General features: G+C 50.1%; 1 protein-coding gene across 1 annotated transcript in view; it reads left to right on the top strand.

Annotated features, from left to right (window-relative positions):
- Positions 1 to 15,910, top strand: part of IGF1R (insulin like growth factor 1 receptor) — a 291,551-nt gene that overhangs the window by 248,611 nt on the left and 27,030 nt on the right. The window contains exons 7-13 of the mRNA XM_032391239.1: positions 927 to 1,053; positions 2,372 to 2,610; positions 5,082 to 5,249; positions 5,471 to 5,675; positions 10,204 to 10,487; positions 11,806 to 11,942; positions 12,438 to 12,597. Coding sequence (XP_032247130.1) covers positions 927 to 1,053; positions 2,372 to 2,610; positions 5,082 to 5,249; positions 5,471 to 5,675; positions 10,204 to 10,487; positions 11,806 to 11,942; positions 12,438 to 12,597 — 1,320 coding nt within the window. The remainder of the gene's footprint in view (positions 1 to 926; positions 1,054 to 2,371; positions 2,611 to 5,081; positions 5,250 to 5,470; positions 5,676 to 10,203; positions 10,488 to 11,805; positions 11,943 to 12,437; positions 12,598 to 15,910) is intronic.

Genomic DNA, 15,910 nt, shown 5'->3' with positions numbered 1-15,910 from the left:
CTTAAATAACACATTAGCAGGAACTGCAACTTTGTTCTGACCTCCGATCTGGCACATTTTGCCCCACTGACTTCTTACTTTTAACTGCCTTTAGCCAGTTAAAGTAAACTTTAAGCAGTAAACTTTGAATCAGCCACTGCTTCACCTGCTGCGTATGTGTCGGGGTTCAGGCAAATAGAGGCAGGCAAGACAGTCCGTCGGGGAGCTTTGGGTCTCCCTGGGGGAAGCAGTCAGCAACTCCGCCCTGGTTCTCAAGGTCATTTGAATCTGGCCGGAGGAACAAGTCGGGGCTCAGGGCAGGGTCCCTGCTGTAGCTCCCCAGCGACTTCCCACAGTGCACAGGAGGCTTGGCCAATGACACTGTTCTTGTCAGTGTGTCAGCCCCAGCCAGAGGCCTTCCAGGACTGCCCGGGCCCTTCCAGGTCGATGCCAAGTTTAGAGGCAGAAACGTGCCCCCCTGTGGCAACCTGGGCCATTCGCCTGTCTTTGCTGGTTGCACAGAAGCAGGTGGAGATCTGCAACTGCAGGACAGGTGCCAACCTATTGCAGAAGATTCAGCCCAGCTTAGGGGTTTATCCTCACCTTCCCTGGTCCCCTCGGGAGCCCAGGTCTTAGGGATCAGCAGAAAGACCAGGTGCCTTGCTCAATCAAGCAGTTCTTCCCTGTCAGGTTAGGAATCACAGATTCGGGTCCAAGTCCAACCAAGTGTGCTAAAACAAAGGAACGAGCTTCGTTGCAGCTCCGTGTGGTAAAATGTCTGGGCTCTTAGTAGAAATAAGAGAGCCATGGAGAAGTCCAGGAAGGGACTTGGCGTGTACAGCCATCTTTGGAGAAGAGGGAAATAGGGCAGGGCAGGTGACTTGTCAGACATGTGGAGGAAATGGACGTTGATCTCTGTCACTCACAGATATACCTTTGTGCCCCAGGTGAAAGTGACGTCCTGCATTTCACCTCTACGACCACGTGGAAGAATCGCATCATCATAACGTGGCACCGTTACCGGCCCCCCGACTACAGGGACCTCATCAGCTTCACTGTCTACTACAAGGAAGCGTGAGTTTCTGTGGTGTCCTGTGGGCGGGGCTGTAGGTAAAGTCCCAACATTCATAAAGTGGGATAGAGGATGTGCCCTATAACCCGTACTCCAGGAACACCCCGCAGGATGCTCAGCTCCCCTGGAGGTGACCCCCAGACAGATCTATCATCTTATTCCATGAGCCCTTCCCAAGACCTGGTCCTCTGCTCTAGGTCACGAACTAGGGAAGGAAAATGGAGAGAGACTGACCTTCATGTTCTGAACCTTTCATGATTTCTCCCAAAATCTGCTGGGGGCTTTTCTTGTGCCTTCCAGTGATCTTCACCTGCCTCAGCAGCCATGACTTGTTCCTCCAGATGGTAGCTCTTTTGGTCCCCCTCTTCCTTTCTTTGCCTCCTTATCCAAGTGGTTCCACCAGCCTCCTTAGTTACTCTCCGTATCCAGCTCCCACTGTTGATGCTATAGGTCTCCTTCCCCGATGATTGGCTTCCTCAGAGCTGGAACAAGAGCCACCAATGACAGTATCTGGTCCCCTTTCCCCGGGGTTATAGCCATGAAAAAAAGCGAGTCTCGGGATCATTAGGCGTTCAGTGTATTTATGGATGGGAGTCATTCGTGGTCTTCCGTCGTGAGGACAGGGTAGGTTAACATCTGTTTCAGAAGCCAGCGGCCAGGGGCTGTCCAGCCCTTTCATCTGCTAGCTGGAGAATCCCTACCCGCCCAAGCATGTGTGCAAAATACTTTCTTCTCTGATAGATCCCCCAGTGCTTTGGCAATGTCGGCTGGTAATCTCACCAAGGAGTTGATGCTAGGATCGGAGACAATCTGGAAGCTAAATATTTGAGTATTATAAGATACTTAAGCAATCACGGTTGTTTGCCAGCAAATGAGATTTTGGAAGCTCTATTGTAGAAGCTGTTTTTCTGTAGCAAAAGTCCTTTTCCCCCAAAAGTTTGTTTCTTCATCAGTAGCTGATGTTTGCATGAAATGATTATGCTTGTTTTTTTTCTTAATGGTGAAAAATGCCACAATTGGAAGAGAGAAAAATAGCCTTTGCCTGCATGCTTAAGGAGCAGTGTTTTCAATCCCAGTAACAATTAGAATTTACTCTTCCTGAGGCAGAGTATGCAGTTCTATAGTGCGTTTGTAAATGTGGTAAAACCTGGGGTCCCGTTGCTTCATTTTATTCTTCTGTACAAATCCAACGGACTATTTGTTTTATTTAGAATTCCCATTATAGAAAGTGTGACGTGCTAAGCCGCTAGGGAAGGTTTCCGGGAGCTTTGATGTCCGAGACCTAAACCTTCCTCTGAGCTTCATCCACTGTCTTTCTAGACCTTTTAAAAACGTCACGGAGTATGATGGGCAGGATGCTTGCGGCTCCAACAGCTGGAACATGGTGGATGTGGACCTCCCTCCCAACAAGGACGTCGAGCCTGGCATTCTACTGCATGGACTGAAGCCCTGGACGCAGTATGCTGTGTATGTCAAGGCGGTGACCCTCACCATGGTGGAGAACGACCACATCCGTGGGGCCAAAAGTGAAATCTTGTACATTCGCACCAATGCTTCAGGTATCCACACACTGCCCATCCTGTATTTTTCGTGAGCTCACCGTGCTTATTACAAGATGTCTCGATCCTGGACCAGTCTGTGTTTTATATGTCTTTCTTATCAATATATAATGCTATATCATGTCATTTTTTTCCCAGTCCCAATAACCTAGGCTCTTCTGGGCCATTTTTCTGGTCCATCTTCCATCATCTGCCTACTCTGTGCCAGTAAGCCCAGGTCCTCCAAGGGGGCTGGGGTGGTTTGTTTGGAGGACCCAGCCGGGATCCAGCCCCCTATTTTATTTTCATAGTTGAACCTCCAGGAATTGAACACATGCTGATCTGGTCTTTCAGTTACCTCATGTGGCTTATGGGTTTTCCATCTTCATTCTGTAGAGGCAAGGGTTCCAAGGAGGTAGACAGAATTTGGAAAGCGTCAGACAGAGTATACTGTGGACATTCCAGATATTTGCTGGTGAAAATGTTCCTCCTTCTGTCTCTGTCTTCATTTCCTAAACCACCTCATTTTTCTCAACTCCAGAATCTGGAACTGATGAAAGCAAACGTTTGTGTATATTAGCCAAGTATATGAAAACCAGCTTAGAGGCAGGAAAACGCACATCATTTCTAAAGACAATGATAAATATCCTTGGATGGTTGCTGTTTTATAAAACACCCAAAAGGTAGCACAAAATAATGGCAGAGATGGTGAGGAAAAAGTGTTGATGGGGAAAACCTTTGGCTCACACAATGCCTGCTTCCCCCTCCCCTCCCCTGCCCCATCTCAAGGATCCCAGAAGTGGTCACAATCATGCCATGGACCCTGAAGTGTTTATAGAAATAAATCTGGCACAGGCTTCTGATCCTGGGTGTGGGGTGGTGTAGCAGAGGCTCAAAGGCAACAAAACAAGTTATTATTCTTCTAGGTTTGGAAGTAATTTATTGTAGCCAGCTCAGGAAAAATAAGAATCTTTCCTTATTATGACAAGTTCTTTTTTTTTTTTTTTTTTTTTAATCCATTCGCTTTCTTTAGAGAGAGAGAGAGCAGGGGCGGGGGCGGACAGAGAGAGAGGGAGAGGGAAGATCCTCCAGCAGATTCCCCACTGAACACGGAACCCGATGTGGGGCTCGATCCTCAGGACCCCAAGACCATGACCTGAGCTGAAATCAAGAGTTGGCCACCCAACTGACTAAGCCACCCAGGTGCCCCTAATTATATGACAAATTCTTAAGAAATGTATTTCCTTTCCCCAAAGATGGAAAACTAAGCACGATACAAATTGGGCCAGTTCCCTACATCTTGGCCCCTGGTCCTTACAAGTGGTAGGGACAGAGGAAGACTCGGTCCTCTGCCTCTGCTTTTTTGTGACACTTAGATTTGAAACTCTTAGGGGTGAGCTGTTTATTGTTGAAATACTTGACTTTGGTAACTGAAAGTGGTCGAGCATCCAGTGGTTATGTTTTTCCTGAAAGCTGGCATAAGTCACAACCTTTCCCTAAAGCATCACTCCATACAGGTGTTCAGAACCTTGTCTGTGATATTATGGGCCTTAAAGTACCCTTAAACTCTTCGCCCCTTTGAAATTTTAAAAAAGTGGCTTGGATGACTGTGTTGTTTAAGTGATAGACAGTAAAGAGGTCTCTTGCACTTTGGAAAACCCCCAAAAATCATTGTTTTCTTGTGAACCCAAGGAAAATAAGATTTCAGTGGTCCTGGGATGCGTTTGCCCTTTATACGTAAGGTAGCTCTGGGTTTCGGTTTGGGAGGCAGTAGTAAAATAAAGCTTCGCCAGATTATTATGCTGTGCCTGTAAATGAATATTCTTCGGCTGGTAACAGAGTCCATTGCTTGCAGTCGGGGCTCTGTGTGTGTTTGGGTTTGTGGACTGCTTTTCCTAGTCCTATCTCATTCATCCCATGGAAGTGTGGTTATAGAACTGAGAGACTTGCAGGCCCTCTTCCTCCACGCCTCTTAAACACCCCATGCACACACTCACGGGCACACACACTCCTGCCCTTTCTCACTTCCCCTTTCATTTTGGCATCTTGCCATTTTTATCAGAGCTCCAGAATCTCAGATGAAACCCAAGTCAGTCCGTTTCCCCACTTGGTAGAACTGCTGGAGTCAGGCAATTTGGAGAACGGTGGATGTAATAAACGAGAGCAATCCAGTGTTTGAATTAGCTGTAGGTTTTTAAGCCACCCACTTGTAATCCTGGCATGCCCCCGCCCCGACCTTTCTCCATGTGCCGCTCGGTCATGTTTGTTTTCATAGAGCTGACCTGAGAGTAGATACTACAGAGAGAAATGTGGGCATTTAAATTGATATGATTTCAAAACACGGTTCACTTCTTGTTTCACGTGTCCGCATTCACCGCCGTTTCCCTATCCGGGTCCAACCCGTGGCTTCTTGTGGGCTTGCAGCGAGTGCCTGAGCGCCTGGATTCGGGGTTCATTCCATTGTCTGAAGCATCCTTTGTTCGCCTTTCCAGTTCCTTCCATTCCCCTGGACGTTCTTTCCGCGTCCAACTCCTCCTCTCAGCTCATCGTGAAGTGGAACCCGCCCTCCCTGCCCAACGGCAACCTCAGTTACTACATCGTGAGATGGCAGCGGCAGCCTCAGGACAGCTACCTTTACCGGCATAACTACTGCTCCAAAGGTAAGGGGGGCACGGCGGGGGGGGGGACCCGGAACCCAACTCCCGCCGTCCGGACGTATCCACGCCCCGACGTAACACACAGCCCCCTGACAGTTGGAGCCCTTTGGTGGAAACCAGCCACCTTCTCGATCAAACGCGCTGACGGCTGCCCCCTTCGGCTCTCCAGACCATCTGACCTGGCTTTCATGTCTGCGCTTGTCGGGCTTCTCTTTCCCGAGCAGACAAAATCCCCATCAGGAAGTATGCCGATGGCACCATCGACGTGGAAGAGGTGACGGAGAATCCCAAGACCGAGGTGTGCGGCGGAGAGAAGGGGCCTTGCTGCGCCTGCCCCAAAACCGAGGCCGAGAAGCAGGCCGAGAAGGAGGAGGCCGAGTACCGCAAAGTCTTCGAGAACTTTCTGCACAACTCCATCTTTGTGCCCAGGTACCAAGTGTCATTGGAAAATGTCTCCAGGCTGGTGCTCCTCAGGCAGGTTCTGTGGTGCGCTCTCCCCGCGGGTGGTTTGTAGGGCAGCAGCTTCAGGGCAGAACCCCGTAGCCATCAGGGTAGGGGGAGAACAGAACACGTTGCCAGCTTGGGTGAGTGGGGTGCCTGTGGAAGGCAGGTAGCCATGAAGGAAAGGGGGGGCCGCGGGCGCATCAGTGCCACTGCCGGGCGCATCAGTGCCACTGCCTCGGCCACAGGGCCTCCCACCGAGGGCAGGTGGGCTCAGCTGGGGGGGGCGGGCAGGGAAGTGAAGCTCAGAGAGGCCCCCACCCATGGAGACCAGCGAATGGAAGAGCTGGTGTGTGGGCCCTTCCTGCCCATCCCACTTCTCCCTGCGGCCTCTCGAAGCCCGGCTGAGGAGAAGTGAAGCAAGAGGGAGAAGACCAGCGTGAGTTTTGAAAGCGGCCCAACTTGCAAGCACAGCCCAGTGCCACGGGCACCCTTGACAAGCAGGTTTGAGAAGCAGCAGACAAAGAGCGGAGGGAGGTGAAGGTGTGCAAAGCCGCACTACTCACAGTAGCTAAAGCTGGGAACGAGCCGCGTGTCCATAAGGGGATGAATGGATAAGCAAAATATGGCCTAGCCACGCAATGGCATATTATTCAGCCATAAAAAGGAATGAGATTCTGACGAAAGGCACCACTCAGATGGACCTTGAAAACATCATGCTAAGTGAAAGAAGCCAGATGCGAAAGGAACAGATATTGTAGAATTCCACCCATAGGAAGCATCTACCAGAGGCAAATTCATGGTGATGGGAAGTGCATGCCAGGTTTCCAGGGGCTGGGGGCAGGGGGAAATGGGGAGTTGGGCCTTAGTGGGTCTAAGAGCTTCTGTTTGAGGTGATGAAAAATGTTGGAAACAGTGATGGTTGCACAACATCATGAATGCAATCAGTGTCTGAATCGTACACTTAAAAATGGCTAAAATGGCAAGATTTGGGTATTTTTTTAATCAAAAATTTTATTTTACCACAATAAGAAATGGTTTAAAAAAAAACAAAACAAAACATGGAGGGGGAGTCCATCAGGGTAGCCCTGCAATATCTGGGGAAGGAGATGGAAACGGAGTGGTGGTCCCTGTCTCCCTTTTCCTCCTGGAAGATTATAGTGTAGCGTTTACAAACAGCCTCTTGGCTGAAATGTGAGTGGAGGAGCTGGATTCGGTTGCACCTACGCTTGGTCCCCACGGTGCCCCAGCCGCCAGCCCACTGCCCGGCGTGTTCTGTGATTGCTGGTCTTCCTGCCCCCGACCCCGAGAGGCACCAGAAGCCCGTAGCTTCTGTTTATTCTGTAATGACTTTGCCTTTAAAAGCTTACTTAGGTTGTAACAACAAATGGCTTTTAAAGTGATTTTTTTTCCCTGTCAAGTGACCTTCCTGATATTTGTGTAATAGTCCAAGATAGCCATCTTACTTTGAAAAATCATTAAGAAAGAAAGACCTCTTAGAGTGGCAGGCATTCTTTTCAGGACGAAGCTCTTCATTGCCCATCCTCTCCTCTCTAGGAGTTGAAACCACTGGAGTGTGAGGGTAGGAGAGCCTTCTGTGGGTCCCCCTGACCTGCTCCACTGGAGACCTCTCCTCCTAGGGCTGTGGTTCAAGTGTTAGTCCCGACTCTCTGTAGGTCATGTGTACTTCCAAGAATAAGAGCGTTTGAGGAGCTCAGAGATGTTTAAAAACTAGAATTCAGGCATAGTGACTTCTCCAACAGCCTGATTCATGAACGATCCACTCGGGCCTTGGCCCTACATTTTGACACATTAGGGCTCTTGCCTTTTTGGTAGCACTGCTTCTCAACGTGGGCCATTTCCCCCCATGCCCGCGGAGAGACTCAGCTAGTGGCACTTCCTGTGGCCACAGAAGCAGATGGATTGAGAGTGTCCCAGACAGGCTGGGCAGGAGTTATCTGTTTATTCTCCAGCGAAAGCTGTCGGCTCCGTTGCTGTCTCATCCCACCGGCCCGCCAGAAGTTCAGGTTGTGAGTCCAGGCATTGGAGAAGCTTTGCTAAAGGGCTCCGAGCTTTCAGTTTGTAGTTACAAAGCAATACCTTTCTTTCTCATCACATGGGGAACGCAAGATCAGGCAATGTGAAGGCCGAGCCGTGGGTGACACGGATATTAGCAATGCATTGTTTGTGTTATTGAATTCAAAATAAGTTTCCTCTATGCCAAATCCCCCCTGACGAGTGCGTGCGTCCACCTCTTTGGCCCCGACATTCTCTCTCCTAAGACAAGTCTGACCTGCTATTCTGGCTTTTCTTAGGATGAATATAAATACTGTATTTGCCCACGGTGAACGGCCACAATTTATACGAACTTCATATTGGTTTTTTTTTTTTTTTTTAATGCCTCCTACCAAGGGTATAACTCTCATGTCCACTCAATTTGCAACACAATTTTGATAGAAGGAGTGTCTGGCTGGCAGAATGATTGAATCATAAAGGAAGGTTTTTTTGTTTTTCAACTAAGTTATCCAAAGACAATTTTTATTTCTTTCAATGCATTCTTTTTTTAAAAGATTGTATTTGTTTATTTGAAAGAGAGACAGAGATAGTGACAGAGATAGCAAGAGAGAGAGCACAAGCAGGCAGGAGAGGGAGAAGCAGGCTCCCTGCTGAACAGGGAGCCTGATGTGGGGCTCAATCCGAGGACCCTGAGATCAGACCTGAGCCGAAGGCAGACGCTTAACTGACTGAGCCACCCAGGCGCCCCTCTTCCAATTCATTCTAAGAATAAGCCAGTCAAGTCAGGTTTGGGCAGAGCATTATATTTTTTGCAGTGGATTAAACCCAAGCAACTTCTCTCTTACAGACGTAAGGGTGTGTTGTATTGGTTTTATGTGTTGCATTGGTTTTGAAGAGAAGCAGGACATTCGTTCTGGTAGGTGTCAAAAGAGATCTCCCCAGCAATAAATGTAGTTCCTTGTGTCCTTCCCTTCCCAGGAAGGTTGGTTGGTGTGCGGGGTGTGAGGTTGGGAAATGGTCAGCCTCATCTCCTAATCTTTCCTCCCCCAATATTATGAAAGTGAATGCATTGGGGCCATTCACACACGGCCTGCCTCTGCGGTTCTCTACCTGGTGGAATGAGCATATCTGGGTTGAATGGTTCATGTTTTAGGTTAGGACCCACTGGGCCGTTGCACAAAAGTGGTGATGGCACTTTGTGTGGGGGAATCCATGGGCCAGGCAGATTGGGGAGCCAGAGGCCCTTTCCCCAAGCCCCCTGCTTTTCCCTTCCAAGTTTTTCACTTCAAGGCAAATAAGGACCCGCGGGAAGCCTGCTGAGAGTCAGCTGAGCCACAACGGCTTCCCAGGTGCCCTGATTCCCTGTGGGACTTCTCTTTCTCCCCTGCATGAGAACTGATGAGCATTCCCACTTTGTGGTCTTTCTCCTTGCCTTGGGCTCTTAGTTTTCTTTCCCGGATGAGCTTGGTTCTGTTTCCTCCCCACCCTTTGCCTGCGCACAGGATGCGTGACGCCCGCGGACAGCCTCAGTGCGGAACGGACGGCAGCCTGCTTCCCCCTGTTTCTGGTGGTTGGCCTGAGGGTGGCGGTTTCCCGCCTGGGTGCTTACTCTCACGTGCTGTTGCCTCCAGTAAACGCGAGGGGCTTGTGTTTGAGGTTTCTGAGGGGAGCCCAAAGCCCACAACAGTAGCCATTGGAACAGCCCCCCTGTCCAGCTGCATGGACTGCCTCATCTGCCCTTTGGGTGTGAACATTCTCTTTTGATTTCTCTTTTGCTGTCCTATTGCTTTTGTAGCTGTTGTTCTAAGCCCTAGTCCAGGGCCATGACAGTGATCTTACCACTGGCAACAGCGGGGCCTTGGAGAGGCCACAGGAGGTCACTGCTGAGTGTGAGGCGGAGCCAGACTGGAAGGACGTCCAGGAGTGTGAAAAATACAGACACTAGGGTCTCAGAGGAAGAGAGAGTCAGTGGGAGCCCCAGAGGGAAGGGTCTGGGGGTCCAAGCAAGTGCTCGCTGCTTGGTATCTTTCTTTCTACAGAGGGGGTCAGAGAAGCCATCCCGCTGGGCCTACACCACACAGCTCACCTCTCACCTCACCCCCTAATAAATCTTAGTGTGGCCAGCAGGGTGGTCACGTTTAATGCTTAACCATAAGGTCAGTGGACCAGGTGGCACGGACATTCTGACCAAAGGGCCAGGATGCTGCAGGGCCAGGAGTGACTGAGGCATTTGTTTGCCTCTAGATACAATCGAGTAACCACTCTGGGAGCCAGGGGGCAGTTTGTGTGCCGATTCTGAGGTTTGCAGAGTAGAGAAAGCAAAATAAATAACGGAGAAGGAAATCCCCGTATTATTTGTTGGTCCTTATCCAAAGGGGCTGAATAGCTCCTTTCATCCAAAGTTAAGATTTTTCTTTTCTTTCCGTTACTCTAACCCAAGTCATAGAAGGGACAAAAGAGGTAGAGGTGCTTACAGGCCAAGTTTCTCTCTTCCTTGCAGACCTGAAAGGAAGCGGAGAGACGTCACACAAGTCACCAACACCACCATGTCCAGCCGAAGCAGGAACACCACGGTGGCAGACACCTATAATATCACAGACCCAGAAGAACTCGAGACAGAATACCCTTTCTTTGAGAGCAGAGTGGATAACAAGGAGAGAACTGTAATCTCTAACCTCCGGCCTTTTACTTTGTACCGCATTGACATCCACAGCTGTAACCACGAGGCTGAGAAGCTGGGCTGCAGCGCCTCCAACTTTGTTTTTGCAAGAACCATGCCTGCAGGTAGGGTGTGATCCAGCAAATCCCACTCCTGACTCACTCACAGCCCAGTGGAGAAGCTTGTGTTCTATGGACACAGAATCTGTCATCCAGGGCAATGACCCTTAGTCTCCATCCTGCTTATTAAAGAACGGGTGGTCATTTGTAGGCAGGATGGTAGACCAGCAGCCCAGGGAATGGAGTCCATTCATAATGACATCATTCCCAACCCAGTCTTCGCACAAAGTCCTACAAGAGCAGGGAGCGCCCTTCGGGGTCAACTCCCCTCCTCCCACTTGGTTCACATTGTACATTCCCATGGCCCTATTCCCCATTTGTACACACGTAAATTTGCCCGGTCCCTCCTGAGTCGTCAGGTTCAGTGGAATCCATTAGCTGCCTTGACTCAGAGTGACCTTCACTCCTCAAGGTCAACTGCTGGAGTAGCCTTTGGTCCTGCCTCTTGGGTCTTCACCTTCCCCTTTGGAAGTTAGAAGCTGCCTGTTACTTACACTGCCATCCATCCATCTTTAAGGATAGGTGAACTGCCCATCCTCTTTCCTGCCCGGGATTAGCAGGTAGTAGAGAAGGAGCCCAGAAGAAGTGGAGTCTAGGAGGGGACGCACAGCATATCTCAAGGCCGCTGTCAGCTTCCCTGGCCTCAGTTTCCCCACCCTCCTGGGAGAGACAGAAGCCAGCTCATTTCTCAGAGCCTTCCCCGGCTGTAACTTGCAGGGACTCTTGCTCACCACTTGGCTTGCTGCTTTAAGCAGAAGCAAGAGTGCAAGCACCCAGCCTCAGCTGGCAGCGGCTGGAGGAAGGGTGGACGCAGGCCCAGCTCGTGGGCCGTCCTTCATGCCCGCATCAGAGTTGCGTTTGCCGCGTGCAGATGCAGGCCTGGAGGGCTCCGTGCCGCCGCCTGGAGGCTTGCTGCCAGCCACCCCTGCTCACGAGGCGCCTCTTCGATGCTGCTTGTGTTTGACGGCATCACATAGTTTCCTTTCTCGAGTGGGAGAAGCCAAATACCAGAAATAAGTTACTCAAGCTGCCGGGATTTTCCGACTGTACTTGATACAGCGGGCTTTTTCTGGGGTGGGGTGAGGGGGCGCGGTTGCTGAGGGGAGGGAAGGTATCGTGGCATCTTGAGACTCACAGGTCATTACATTGCTTGGATTCCAAACCCTGTGCTATGTGTGAGCAGCCGGCTTTGGGGGAGTATATGTGGTCCCCGCCCTCAGCCCTGCACACACAGACTGGGGGAGGGCATGCTCAGAGTAGCCCACTCGGGGGGGCGGGGGCGGACCCGAATCCGACTTTATCGCTTGTTTAAATTCTTGCACAGAAGGAGCAGATGACATTCCTGGGCCGGTGACCTGGGAGTCGAGGCCTGAAAACTCCATCTTTCTAAAGTGGCCGGAACCTGAGAATCCCAATGGATTGATTCTAATGTATGAAATAAAATATGGATCACAGATCGAGGTAAGGCTGGCGCAGTGGTCCGCATCTGGGTGTGTCCCCATTCCAACTGATAGCATGTGCCACAGGACAGCACAGGTCACCTCCCAGTTAGCTGAGGACTTAACCCCATAAAATGAGGAGCTAAGGCAGTGAGGACTTAAGTCCTTCTACTAGCTCCACACATCTTTGAGGAGAGTACTCAGAGTATATGAGGAGGGGGGCTTGTTCTCCCCCTTAAGAAACTACTTTGTTACAGAAAATGATCGTTCGGCATAAGCCAGAAAGAAATTTTTATTTTTCTGGAGCTCTTTTTGATTACCAAAAAAATAGATATATATTTGGTTAGAACTTGGGAGTGTTTACAGTTACTGGAAGACTGCCATTCAACACTTGGTTTCTTCCCTGTTATTGCAAATTGGGATCACTGTCAGGTGGGACGCGAGAGATGGGACAGCAAGAGGCACCCATTTCTCACATGCTTGTGGGGAATTGGCACTTGTGTTTTATTTCCCCCAGGATCAGCGGGAATGTGTATCGAGACAGGAGTACAGGAAGTATGGAGGTGCCAAGCTTAACCGGCTCAACCCCGGGAACTATACGGCCCGGATCCAGGCCACCTCTCTCTCTGGGAATGGGTCCTGGACGGATCCTGTGTTCTTCTACGTCCCAGCCAAAAGTAAGGCTTGGGGAAGGAGTAGCTGGAAGATGCAGAGCAGGTTGGGCCAGGCTTGGGAAAGCCTGGGCTGTCGGGGCTTTCTCTAACTTTCTGATTTTCCGTTGGAACCGAGTTGGCCAGATTTCAGAAGGGTCACACTTTGGTCAGCACCTCATTTGGGAGCTCGAGCAGGGGGAGCTGCTGCTTGGAGTTCCTACCTCATTTGATGGTCAGGGAGAGGGTCTGAGCCCCTTTTGAGGGTGGGGGGGATTGTCAGCAAGAGGCCTTTGCTCTCAACTTGTTTTATGTGTGAAGCATTTTACAAAATGCGGAATTGACCATTCCACCTCTTGTCCGATTCGGGCTGCTGGTTAGGGCTCGGATTTAGGGCTTAGAATCCTAACGGTGACCAAAATCTGGGGGCCATCCGATCCAGCCTGTTCCAAGGTAGGAGTCTTTGGAACGGCATCTCACACTGAGGCATTGTCCCCTTCACTGCCCTGTTGGTAAAAACACAGATGCACTTTTAAAGCACCAACACACATCAAATGCACACAGCGCTCGCTGTCTGGCACAGAGACTGGGCCATGTTGTGATTTTATACTCGAGCCGTTGACAAGACAGAATTCTTAGAAGACTGTACTAGGCTAGGATTTCAGATTTGAAAACTGGGTTTTGTAAAACGTGTAAGTGCACCATGGGCCCTATGCTTCCTGGGCTGAGAAAATGCAGTATTTTATTTGGTGACATAAATATTCCTCATTATTTCCACATTGAGTTTCTGTTTCTTATTAGGAACCCAGTTTTTCGGATGATTTCATGTTCAGGTAATGGGATCTAATTTGGCATAACACTATTCCTCACTGCCCCACGTGAAGGAGCAGCCCACCGTGCTTACTGGTGCTACTTTGGGGTCCATTGGGTGGTCCCCACATCCATGGTCTCTTCTTGGGTCCCACATCTGTGCTGCCCCGAGCTGGCGTCTGAGTTCTTAAATTCAGGATCCAACCAATCCAGCCGTCCACCTGGTTAGCGCCTAAGAGTCAAAGACAGATATTTGAAAATCCTAATAGTACAGATATCAAAAGAAGGATGGCGTGCATAGAATTGCAGACCTTGAGGTAACATTTTATGAGCCTGGAACTGTGCCTGAGTTCAGGTTTTAGGGGTAAACAGATCGCTCAGGCAGAGAATTCCATCAGCTAAAAGAGTCTGAATTCTCCATGGGGCCCCCTAACCTGCCCTCCCCAGTGAGCCTCTGCCACCCAGTCCAGTGCTAGAACCTTCCCAGTAATGCCTAGAACCCTCTCCAGAGCTGTGGCTGGCTTTCTCTTCTCCCCTGTTCTCTCTTCTCTGCTTCCATCCCTTAGGAACAGAGCCTAGGTTTAGGAGTGTTGCATCAGGCCGCAGTCTTTGAAGTAGCAGCCTTGGCTTGTCTTCGGAGGGGACCCGCTCCCATTTGCCATTGCTACCCCGTCTAACCCTGGGAGTGCTGGGATGCCACTGGGAACCCCGAGAGCCCCTCTGATGGACTCTTTCCAGCAGAAGTTGGCACATACTGCAGGAAAATGGGATCTGCATGCCTGCTTTGCTGTTTGTCCTTCTGTCAGGCAAGACTCTCCTGCTACAGCGTAGTCTCTTTTCCTCTTGTTTAATCCTCAGAGGAGATGGAAGCTTTGCGAGCTTTCTGGCAACCGCTGTCCTTCTAGGAACCCTTCATGTGCTTGAATGCTATTAAATGACTCTTCAGACTTTTCTTCTCCAGACTAAATAATCTCCAGTCTCTTGGCCTTTTCTTGTTGCCCAGTCGCAGAGACCAATTTTCTAGCCATTTCATCATTTTGCTCCTCTCCGGCTGTGTTCCAGTTTCTCCGTGTCCCCACTGAATTGTGAAACTCAGACAGAACATGGTACAACGTGACCAGTAGGCTAAGTGATATGAATGTAAGTAGTAGTCCTTGGGAAGAAAAACTAAAACTCGGCTGGCTTCCCAAAGGCAGTGATAGTTGAGAGTGTTTTCAAGAATTAAAAAATGCAGGAGATGCATCCATGTTGAGAGTGATCTGAGGAAAATGTCCTTAATGTTAAAAAATTAAAATAGCATTAATAATCCATAAAGAGTCATAATGATGATGACGATGATTTTTAGGGGCAAAATAATCACTGATGTGTGACTTCTACCAGGTGTCACTGGGTCCCCAGTGAGTTCCATCATTTCCGCATAGACATCTCTACTTGGGTATCCCACGAGGGCCTCCCGCTCCCATGAGTACCAGAACCAAAATCACAGTTGCTGCCCTCAGAGTATCTCTCTATCCTTTTGTTCCCAAGGTCCAGTCAGTGGCGCCATGATCCATACCCCACGCAAGTCTGGAACCTTACATCCTCCTCTCTCTCTCTCTCTCTCTCTCTCTCTCCAGCCACCCATTTCCCATTCAACCCATTGGTTCTGCGTCTTCTGTGTCACTGAAGTCCTGCCCCTGCTGCCACCACCATTAGCTAATGGCCCCTAGGGTCCTTGCCGTGGGGGTGGGTCTGAGCTGTGGGAGCAGGAAAGGTCCCAGGACCATGGCTTCCCAGCTGTCTGTGTGACCCTGGGGAGGACAGTTCATCTCTGTGAGTCTTCTTCATTCGTAGCAAAAGGCAGTGGTCTCTTCGTGAGGTCTGGGCTGGATAATGCAGAACACAGCCAGGTCCCCTCCCGCCCCCGGCACCCCCCGAGACGTGGCCGTGCCTGCCTCCTCCATTCAGGCTGACCTCAGGCACCGCCATTCCAACATACACAGATCTGCTCGGCTCGCTGCGGGGCCCAGAGCTCACACTGGCTCCCTTTCATCTGCAGAATGAGGTTCAAACTGCTTGGCTTGAACAGGCCCCTTGGGAGCCAGCCCTGCTTTTTCCCAGTATCATCTCCAACATTTCCTCTGCACTTGCAAAGCTTCCCCGACTCAATTCTCTCCTCTCCCTTCCTCTCCGCAACCTTGCAGTGTGGGTGGTCCACCTTTTTGGTTGTGTCACCTGGGAACACGCTGACTTCTGGCTTCCAGCAGAGTCTGCAACGGCATCCCCAGTGTCCAGCCTGGCACCTGTCATCTAAGTGCTGGTGACGGTGATGAGCAGGTGTCGCAGTCAGGCTTGTAACTAGACCCTAATGTCTGGGGAGAAATCAGAGCAACTTTGGCAAGGGGTGCCATCCAGTTAGGTGTTTTTAAATTGTCTGTGGAACTGTCTTAAGACAGATAAAGGTCAGTATAGTGTACTAGAATACCAGTTTCATACCAAACAGGTTAAGTAATACATTTATGATCTAAACACCAAAGGTCAGTACAGCTTG

The sequence above is a fragment of the Phoca vitulina genome, unplaced genomic scaffold (genome assembly GCF_004348235.1).
Source record: "Phoca vitulina isolate PV1807 unplaced genomic scaffold, GSC_HSeal_1.0 scaffold61, whole genome shotgun sequence".
NCBI lineage: Eukaryota > Metazoa > Chordata > Mammalia > Carnivora > Phocidae > Phoca > Phoca vitulina.
This window is presented reverse-complemented; position numbering and strand designations above follow the sequence as displayed.